At 41.7% G+C, this 11,073-nt stretch overlaps 1 protein-coding gene across 1 annotated transcript in view; it reads left to right on the top strand.

Moving 5' to 3' along the window:
- The first annotated feature begins 293 nt into the window (after positions 1-293).
- The window catches only part of STAT4 (signal transducer and activator of transcription 4), a 39,560-nt gene continuing 28,780 nt past the window's right edge, over positions 294-11,073 (top strand). Inside the window, exons 1-3 of the mRNA XM_003207431.4 lie at positions 294-737; positions 3,186-3,314; positions 5,256-5,400. Coding sequence (XP_003207479.1) covers positions 3,187-3,314; positions 5,256-5,400 — 273 coding nt within the window. The 5' untranslated portion in view covers positions 294-737; position 3,186. The remainder of the gene's footprint in view (positions 738-3,185; positions 3,315-5,255; positions 5,401-11,073) is intronic.

The following is an 11,073-nucleotide window of genomic DNA, read 5'->3' as shown; positions in this document are numbered from 1 at the left end:
GCAGTGTTGCAACCAATGCTACGCCAATCCTCTTTCAGTAAATGAACTTCTTTTGGGGAAAAAAGTACTTGGAGCATTCCCACTGTCAGAGCCTTTATGATGACAAGGAAGATGTCGGAATGCTAACTCTTTGAGGCAGGGACCGAGACTTTTATCTCAGAGGGGACTCCTGCATCTCAGGCACTGCCTGAAACAAAACACCCGTAGCTGCTGCAGGAAGTCGCAGCGTGTGGTGTGGTTACGTTCTGCTTCTGAGCCACTCTCGGGACAGCCCCGAGCCCTTCAACTAGTGTGGGTCATAAAAGGCAGCGAGCGGGGACCACGTGCAGGAGAGGCACTGGCCCTGTGCCTCCCTGGGGAGAGGGGGAGAAGCCCTTTGCACGGGCCGCGGTACCACATTACAAACTGAAGAACTGATTGATGTTTTGGGGTACGTTTTGATAAACAACCTCCTCCTGGCCATTTCTTATCCAAGAGCCAACGTTTTCACCTTTCTCCGCTAGCTGCTCTGAACGCGTCTCATCACCAAAAACAAAGCAATAAGGCAGCCACTAAGAGTTGTGCTACTCGTGATGTTTTTAAACTGTGACACGGCTCCATTCCACTCCCTGGGGCGGTGAGTGCACAGCTGACGCACAGGAAAAGCCACCGGGACAGAGCTGGGGCAGCATAAAGCGTGGGGCAGACGGCAGCCGCGCCTGGGGACACCGCCAGCAGCTCAGGGACCACTTGCACAGGCAAGCTGGGGGGCTCTTTCTGTCTGTCCGTCTGTCTGTCCGTCTGTCTGTCCATCTGTCCGTCCAACTGGAGCCTTCAGGGTACCTTGGGGGTAAGGGGGTGGGGAGGAGTGTTTTACCTGGACTTGGGGACCTCGTGGTCCTGGGGCTCCCCAGTGCTCCTGCCCCGCTGGGCCTCTCCGTCAGGGGGAAGTTTTCTCTGCCAGAGGGGAACGTTGTGGCGGTAGCACAGGTCGTAACTGTAGACAAAATCAAAAGTATCTGAGTGAGCACCTCACAACATAAAAAGAGAGACAGTTGCACTGTCAGCATTTCATCTGCTATAGCATGATGCTAATTTTTAAACGCGGTACATTTCTTCAACAAGCTTTCAGGGGAGATCCAATATAAATTACAGGTGTCCTGAGCTTTTAAACTTTTAGCACAGCTCCCAGCAAAAGGAAAACCTGCAGCAGGATGTATTGCATTGAATGTGTTTCCAGAACCCTGGGTACAGACCAGACCTGCCCTTTGCAAGCTCTGGGGTATGCCAGCACCCCTGCACATCGCTTGGAAGTCCAAAGAGGTTGCAGCATCATCTTGTTGTTTTTTTTTTAATTTGTACAAAAAGACAAAGTTTTTAAGACTTGGTGGATATCACAACCACCACAGTTTGCCAGAAGCTGCAATAAAATTTCTCTCTGGAAGCAAGCAGACTTACAAATCTTATTTTCTCAACATGAGGTATTATTACATTATGATTTGGTTTTTGTAGGTATCTCAAGAAATAAGGCCTGTGATTTCTTTGTAATTACCAGTGTAGCAACAGAGATAGGAAAATGTTCCTATGTATTGCTCCAAAAATATATATTCTCTCCTTTGAAATGTTGACATTATGAAACTATGACTCAGAGTTGGAAATGGAAAAGCTTTTTATAAAAAGGTCAGCTTTTTATAAAAATGCCAATTTTGATGAAACCTCATCTTTTTAATTCTCAGGGAAAAATTCTATCAAAAATGTCCAAAAACACCATGTTGTCCCTCCTGCAGTGCAATCTTTAGTCCATGGCATTGTATTGTACATAGTTTGTTAGTGTGAACAAAGGCAATGAGGGGCAGACAACCCCTGCTAAAGGACAAGACCATGGGCAGAGCTCACAGGAGGACCAAGGTGGAAGGCCCCAGGGTGCCCCTTACCTACTTATCCATAACGGCCTGTTCCCAAAGCTACTGCTGACTTTTTCTGCAGATACACACAGCTAGAATCACAACCCAGCAAAGTCTGCCTTGAGGCAACGTTCATCTCTCAGTGCAATACAGGAGTATGTCAGTTTATCTCCTTGCATCCTTCAGTGCAACACAGGAGATGTGATAATGCTGGAACGACGTGGAAGTGTAGGTAGGAGCAGTGACACAATCCAACGGGACCCTTCAGAGCAACCTTCAGGTTTCTTTAGTATACTGTGGGGCTACAGCAGCAAATCAATTTCTGTTGTTTATTTATTTATTTTTTTTAACATGAGCTTATTGTACTTCAGCTTTTGAATATGCTTTTCTGTAACCAAAAAAAAAAAAAAATCACAATGAAAATGTTTTCATGAGTGGGATTAATGATGATGTGATGCAACCTTAGAGTACAGATGTCGGAAAGATCATCTTTGCCCAAATAGAAAAGGAGTCACTGAGGTGTCTGCTTTGAGAGTCTGCTCACCTAAAGCTATCTCTTCGGTCCACAGAAAGCAGTGGCTATTTAAAGACAACTCAACCCACCTAAAAATCTGTAACTCTCAGGAGAGAGTCAAAAATTAATTGAGGTGGATAGCCAAGACAAGAATTTCAGAGCCTGTGACTGGGTGATCCCACTGTTGCTTCTCTTTTGGTTTTCATATGGCTATACCTTTCCCAAGTTTTGTTTTTTTTCTTTTTTTAACTCCAAATCTCAGAATTCTATGCCAAGTAACAATGGAAAAGATATAATAGAACAATAATTTACATTCTTAAGTGAGCTATCCTCTCCAAACGTAAGACATGTGGCTCTAGCAACAGCACAACATAAAACAGTATGAATTCATTGTTATAAGCAAATTCTTTGCTTTTACTACTATTTCATAAGAACAGTTTAAGCTGGATTTGAAGTATACAGTCCTGAACTACTTCTCTGGGAAGAGATAATGCACAAATTTCCCCACTTCATAATCATCAAAACGTACGCATTAAGGAAGAAAGCTGGCAGAGGTGTAAGAGCTAAAACATGTAGTTGTCTTACTTGCTTTTCTCCCTCTTCCTTTTTAACTGACCAACTTCAGCCAAGTAACATACATTTTTAAAGACAGAGACTAGCCAGGAATATTAAAATACGTAAGTGAAAAAAAAAAAAGAACTGCGATGAAAATAAATGTTTTGTACACTTTGTATTACTAATACATTGCTATTTTCAATGGCAAACAAGTTTAATTATTTCTTTTGCAGCATGTCCCAATGGAGTCAAGTTCAGCAACTGGAAATAAAGTTTTTAGAACAAGTTGACCAGTTCTATGATGATAACTTCCCTATGGAAATCCGGCATCTGCTGGCACAATGGGTAGAAAGCCAAGACTGGTAAGGAATACATTTGCTCCCTCTCTTAAAATTTCCCTCATGAGCAGTTCTTACCTTATCTGTCAGATTTTAGGGTACTAATTTGTGAACTGTGCAGGCATCTACATTCCAAGAATAGTAATTCTGCAATTTATGGATTTATCTTGTTGAGTTAACATTACACTTCATCTATTTAAGAGATTCAGTGTCAGTAAAGTCCTGTTAAAGCTGCAACATTATCTTCAACTTATTAAATAACAATTTCCATTGAACCTATTTTATATACAATGGTCATGCGTGCCCCAACAGAATAAATTCATTACTGTGTTTTTCCTAATAAACTACCACATATTATGTGAAATACAAAGGAGTATTGTTGAAAATTGCAATTGCATATTTTGAAATAATGATTTTAATAAAAACCATCATATTTAAAGTTAAATATAAATATAATATTCAATTATAACATTTCTGGCTTGGATCCTTTTTCTTAGAGCACAGATTTCTATTCCTAATAACTTCAAATTTAAGGAACATCTGAAGGGGAGTTGTTATTTGAACTTATTCCTAAGCAAAATCCAATTAAAATCATCTAAGAACAAAAAGATGTTGTACTGTGGGACGTGGTTTGGTAGGAAATATTGGTGATAGGTGGATGTTTGGACTGGATGATCTCAGAGATCTTTTCCAGCCTTGGTAGTTCTGTGATTCTGTGAAAATAACGGTACTAGATTTTTCACAGAAAAACATAATGCAACTCAGTTTTCTATGGAAATGTTATCCCTTTACCTCCTGTAGCACATAATTATTCCTCTTGTCCAAATCACAATTAAAGCTGGACGAAGAGTTCTGGAGAACAAACCAGCAATTTGCAAGAATTGTCTTCTAGAAGGTAAATTTATACAGAAATTTAGATCAAATTCAATCAATAGTTATCTCAAGAAAATTCAGAACTAAGTACCCAAAAATGTTTATACTAATAGCAGCAGGAAGAGACGTCTCAATTTGGGAAGCTAAATCCACAAGTCTATCAGAGAACTATTGAAAAAAAATATCAGCTAATTAATATGACAATTTCCCTTGAAGGTTATAGCATGCAGCGGGGCTGTGGAAATGTGGGAATCATTAAAATCTCCTTTTTGCCAGATTTAGCAGGTATATCTCAAACAGGTATCTACCATTTGGGGAACAAGGAGAAAGTAACCTTAGGACAAGGAGGCCATCCAGTCCAAAGACTACCTTCCTCTACCCTGCTCACTAATGTTACTGCCCTTCCTGTAACAAGCTGTTCCATAAATAGCAGAACTAGAAAGGCTTGTTTCCATATTATTTGCATCCTCTGTCCCCTGCATACCCTTCACCAGTAGCTTCAGAGTCTTCTCATATCCCCATATAGCTTGGCTGGGCAAAGGCTCATCTGGTGCCTGGTGTGAAGATATATATCTGCTGACTGGCCATCTGGCTGTTGCCTCCTGGAGCAAGTTATTACTGCCATTTTCCTCAGTGGAGGCACTAATTTGGATTCCTCTCCTCTACCAACTTGCCAGTTTTCTGGGAAATTTGTACAGATACAGTATTTTTTGGACTTTGAGCCCACTATCAACTTTGGCTGAAAGCAGGCAGCAACTTGAGAAATTATGTCTGTGTGACTGACAGAGGGAGAGAGACTCTGGCTCACACTGTGCATAAGCCTCATTTCCTTCAGGGAGTGGGCTAAAAATGTTTAAGTGTTCACGGAAACTGAGACTGAAAATCTCTGATCGTCTCCCCTCTGGATGAGTCCATAGCCTGGTGAGTATAAATTCAGGGATCGTAAAATCAATTATTTACATAGTTCTACATGATACACTTAAATCGAGCTTCTTACTGCTTTTATTTCACAATGGATTGTAAATTTCTGTACAGATAGTTTGGCACTTCTCATGACATTTTAAAAACGTGCGTTTCTCATTCATTCTCAAGGGAGGCTGCATCCAACAACGAAGCAATGGCAACCATCCTTTTACAGAACCTCCTAATTCAAGTGGATGAACAGCTAGACCGGGTTTCGCAAGAGAAGAACCTTCTCTTGATACACAACCTGAAAAGAATCAGAAAGCTGCTTCAGGTATGTTGTTACTCTAGATAACCAATTGCACACACTGCCTGGCTTCTAAGGGCAATGCCTGACCTCTGCTAACACAGCTTGTTCCTGTGCACAGCTCAGAGTTTCCCTATTCCCTTTTCCAGGCAGCTATGGGAAGAACAAGCCTCCAGTAAGAGGCTATCAGTAACCATGTGGAAAAATAATCCACATTTTTCATTCACGTCACTGAGATGCAACGATGTTGTCACCTCTTGGCTCAGCGCATACCTACGTCTCACCCAGCTCTTAAAAATAGGTTGATACAGTGCTTATAGATGTTGAAGTTTACAAGTGTGATTACCAACTTTCCAGACACACGCACACGTTTAAATATTATCAGCTGTGACAGTCGTAGGGAAAACAACGTGTATTTTGGCTTTAGCAAAACAGCACCCTGAAAAAGGAACCGCGTTTGCTATTTTGTTCTTAGCTGTGATTACTTGTTATGAATTGCTTATAGGATTTTCCTTTAGGCTTCTGAAAAGTGATATTTACCTCGATTGGTTGAATGTTCCCCTAGTAATTGTTTATTTAAGGCAAGAATTCTCAGAGTTCCACTTCATTAGTCACCTACTTCCTGACATCTATTTGTCTTCTGCATAAAATAGATACACATCTGAGTTTAACAAAAGTTTGGGGATTTTTCTCTCATATGATGGTGTTTTCCGCAAGTACTTTAGTGAAAACTGTATCATTTACAAAATCATTTTCTTAATTTTATATGAATTTATTGATCTGGAGCATCTTCATACTACCGTGTCAATTATTCTGGTATCACTGTGGCTGCATGCCTTTCTATTCTATGTCTGTAATGGTGGTCCTCTTAAAAAAGCAACGCCGCTATCACTTTTCCTTCCAGTGTTATGCAAGAAGTTATGCATATAACTTGAAATCCAAGTCCCTTTATTGCTTTTTGTTTGTTTGTTTGTTTTATGGTTTGTGTAGCAGCACTAACCCTCATTTCAGCACTGCTCAAACAACTTAACTGCTTTTGGAATGGACAGCTGAAAGGTCACTGCTGCGATCTCCTTCATGGTCACTTGGACACTTTGCCACAATAGGGTTGAGCCAGAGCTTCACCACCTTAGGTGTTCCCTCACAGAGAAAATATGTACAAAGAGCACTGAAAAAAGCAGTTCTATTCCTGGCTCAACAGATTGTACATTTCTGACTCCGCCATCACAACACGCATATGCACACGGATTGTATGTATGTACTTACAGGCTCTACCAAAGTAAAGACTGCTCCTTCTTTTCCTCACGCCACTTATTTTATTCTAAGCTCGAGTTGGCCACTTTGTGTCCTCTGTGAAATTCAGGACGCTGAAATGAGGCATCAGCCTAGAGTGCATACACAGTAGTTGACCTAGCAGCTGGTGTGAACACAGCCAGAGTGAAATCCAAGTCCTACAGGCCCTGACTTAGCAAGTTTCCTCAAGCAATGAACTCTCTGCTCCACAGAGGTTTGCAGGTTGACAGTCTAAAGCAACACAAAACTCCTGAGGGAACACCACCAGAGATGCTGGAATTGCACTGCTTATTAAAAAGGACTTCCATCTTGGGGTTTGCAGTAAAATATTTCCAGTCGAACAAAAAACACAACAGCTCTATTACTAATAAGTTGACCTTTCTCTGTTCTATCAAAACAACAAATAACGTCTGTTTAGATTAAAAGCCACTCATTCCGTTTCAAAATACACATGCAAACCACCAGACATCAAACAGCACACTTTCACTATTAGAGCTTTTCCTGGTTTCTTATAACCTTTAACTCTATAATTCACAGCCTTATTATTATTTCCAAAATAACGTCTGTAGCTTGGAGTAGAACAAATCTTACTAAATCTGTATCACATCTGTACTGTTGTTGAAAACATTACAGTCCGATCTCTAGAACACAAATGGTAATTGCTTCCTCAGCCAAAGTATGCAGTGTGTGTTCTTGGTAGATGCACCTGATTTTTTGGAATGTATCCGAGAAGTTTGGAAGTATTTGGCTCCCCACCCAAAGCTGGTGCACTTGCAGATACAAAACTCTCATAGTTTGAGCGGGTTTGTGACTGCTTCATGAGATAATACCAGAAAAGGTGACTGAAGCATATAGTGCATTGCCATAAATCCTTTTGTCCTGAAATGGTAGTGAGAGAAAGGGCATGCTGCGAAACTAGAGACTGTTCGCTAACTTTGACTGGCTCCCTAAATAAACAGTGGAAGCTACATCACTAAACATCTTTTCATTCCTGGTGACTCTATGAACAGTCTTGGTTTGGTTTTCTCTGAAGGTTAGTTACACCACGATCCCATCTTTCTGTTTGCTCTCTAGAACAAGCACTTCTCTGAAATTTCACAGTTCACTCCTCTTCCTTCCCTCCTCTGTACCACACACAGATGTGCAGACACTTGTAGACCCACAAAGATATTCAACCTCAATATGTGACCTGAATGCATTGTTTGTTTACTATTTTGAGCCAATTATATATGGCTTGTCAAGCTAGATAGCGCTGGAAACCAGCATACAGAATACAAAGCTGAGCTGTGGTATAGGTCTCTACATGCTACAGTGACAGCAATAAAGTAATTACAAATACAGAACACTCATAGCACAGTCTGCACATCTGGACAAAAGACAAAGTGTGGGACTACTGCTTAATTAGTAATACAATTAAGTCAGTTGTGATGGCCAGCCTTAGAAGAGGAAGCAATAGCCACTTGACAAATGGTTTGTGCAGCTGCTTCCCAGGCAGCACAGGCTCAAGATTCCTCGTGCTGTTATGCCAGCTAGTTTCCAATAGCACAGCCAAACACCCTCCATTTGAAAGCTTCCACTGTGATTCCTTTTTATTATGGAAGAGAAAAAGTTCTGTGCTCCACCTGAAATATTTGTATGCAGACATCTTCGTTATTCCATGGGATTAAGGAAGGAAGCAGGGAAAAGAGAGAGACCTTGCCTGACTGGTATTTGCAATATAAAGCTATTATCAATCTCAGGAGCTGCAAAATGTGAAGACTGGAACTGTTAGCAGAAAAATAGCCTAGCACCCTTGTTTTTAGGTCACAGAGACCACCCCTATTCTTCTACCGCCACAGAAATAATAATGGAGCATGACATTTCTGCTCAGACTGCTGAAATTTCCAGAATTACCTTGATGCAAAAAGAATTGACCAGGAAACGTACAATGTGAAAAAAAGTTGTAAGTACTTGAAAGCAACTTAGCTAAGCTGTTAACTCTCGGTAATTTTCTTCTCTATTCATTTCTTGCTCTTTCAAAATGTTACATCTTGACATAAAACTGGTAAAAATGCACGTATTTTATTAAAAAGGATCAGTGCTTTAGGTTAAAATCCCTTGTATTCTTATATTCCTATTACTCCTCTAGCCAGTAAATTGGATTCATCTTTACAGCAGATTGGCCTTTTGTTGCGATGCTTTTCAGTGGATGACAGCAGAGCACAGCTGCTTGCTAAGGTTAAATTCTACGTCCCTCCTCCTACAGAAGTCCTGCTCCTGTGAGCAGTAGCTCTATAAAGTGACGAGGAGAGAATATGTTTGGAGGGAAGAAGCTCTGCCTATGACTCTTTCTCCTGTTTAAAGCCTAAATGGAGAAAAGCAAAGCAGATTAGTCACAAGGACATGGTTTGTGCTGTTGCTATGACAGCAGAATGTAAAGGGCAGATGTTAAGCTCCAAAGAGCTGCCTATCACTTCTAGGAACTAAATTTCAAATGCAACAGCCTGCAAGACCTTAGCCCATAAACAATTATATCCTGGCTTTCTGAAGAATTTCTTGTAAATAACTGTGCCTATCCCTGAAGCAAGCTTCTTCAAAACATGCAAATAGATTTGGTGCACAAGAGAGACTGGCAAAATTACTTGTTTAGGACAGAAGCCGCCCACATTCCTCGCTCACAGGCTAAAATCCTTGATTGGTAAGAGCAGCATGGCTGCAGGGATCCTGCAGGGCTGCCAGTAGACTGAGGATCTAAGACAGACACAGCTCTTCTCATGCCCCTCCTGCCTTTGTAGGAACAGTCTCTGAGTTATCTAGGGATTTTTCATCTTAGATATCCTTGCGCCCTTGCTTCTTCCCTTGCCAGAGCTGGAAATTAGGCTTGGTTTGGCTGCCTGAGCCATGCTGAGCTATCAGAAACTTTGCCAGCAGTGTGCCCAGGTGGCCAAGAAGGCCAATGGCATCCTGGTTTGTATCAGAAGTAGTGTAGTCATCAGGAAAAAGGAGGCAATCGTCCCCCTGTACTCAGCTCTGGTAAGGCAGCACCTTGAATTCTTTGTTCAGTTTTGGGCCCCTCTATACAATAAAGACACGGAAGCCCTGGAATGCATTCAGAGAAGGGCAAGGAAGTTGGTGAGGTGTTCGGAACACAAGCCTTATGAGGAGCAGCTGTGGAGCTGGGATTGTTCAGTCTGGAGAAGAGAAGGCTCAAGGGAGACCTTATCGCTCTCTACAACTGAAAGGAGGCTGTGGTGAGGTGAGGGTCAGCCTCTTCCCCAAAGTAACAGTGACAGGACGAGAGGGAATGGCCTCAAGTGGTGCCAGGGGAGGTTCAGGTTAGGTGTTAGGAAAAATTTCTTCTCAGAAAGAGTTGTCAGGCACTGGAACAGCCTGCCCAGAGAGGTGGTGGACGCACCATCCCTGGAAGCTTTCAAGAACTGTGTAGATGTGGCACTGAGGGACTTGGTTCAGTGGCCACTGTGGTGACGGGTTGATGGTTGGACTGGATGACCTTAGTGGTCTCCTCCAACCTTAATGATTCTATAATTCAGAGACAGAGATGGGCTGCGCAGTGCAATGGGCATACGACAACAACACCAGGAAAAAGCAGGAGTTCCCAGAATCATCCCACTCGTAATCACAGCTCATCTTGACGCTCTAGTCTCATGATAACTCTTGAAAGCAACCCCTTCTCATTAACAGCAACATGCATCTGTGTCACAATACTGTTTATGATATTCAGGGGAAAATCAGATTATATAAATCTCTTATAGAAGCGAAATAACTGATTTCAGGGACAGGAAGAATGGCTACTTCTCTCATTTACCATTGAAACCTGAGCTAATGAGGGTATGTTGTGCTCTGGGGAACATTTTGCCATAAAAGATGTATATTCATGACATTTATTTAACAGCCACAGCAGATTATGAGGTATCTGTGATCTGCACTTGCTCACCAGCCTTGCTAGAGCCTGAGATGAGGTGAAGGCAGGCAGAGGGGAACCTGCCTGGGTAACCACAACTGCGTGCACACCTTGAGCAGGCTGGGGAATCCTTGCAAAGAGGGAGATTAAGATTCACCACACCAATTGTACCAAAACAAGCCGTTAGAAACAGATTTAAAATATGGAGCTGGGAAATAATAGTTTAGTTATACTTCTTCCACCTACACAGCACTACATTGTTATGAAATTATCTGCAACAGCATCTTAATCTACCTCCTGTCCTCTTAACCAAAGCGTGTTAACCTTAGGGCATTTCATTCCATATTAAACTTACCCTAATTCTAAGTTGCACAAACAGCATCTTGCTTTCCACGCTGTTACAATAGGGATGTGGTAGAGTGTTCTTGCTCCTGCTTCAGTTTCTCAGTCATACTGTGTGGCTTGTTTCCATCTGTAATGAGAGCCAAACATCTTTGAGCACCTCC

The sequence above is a fragment of the Meleagris gallopavo genome, chromosome 7 (assembly GCF_000146605.3).
Source record: "Meleagris gallopavo isolate NT-WF06-2002-E0010 breed Aviagen turkey brand Nicholas breeding stock chromosome 7, Turkey_5.1, whole genome shotgun sequence".
Taxonomy (NCBI): domain Eukaryota; kingdom Metazoa; phylum Chordata; class Aves; order Galliformes; family Phasianidae; genus Meleagris; species Meleagris gallopavo.
This window is presented reverse-complemented; position numbering and strand designations above follow the sequence as displayed.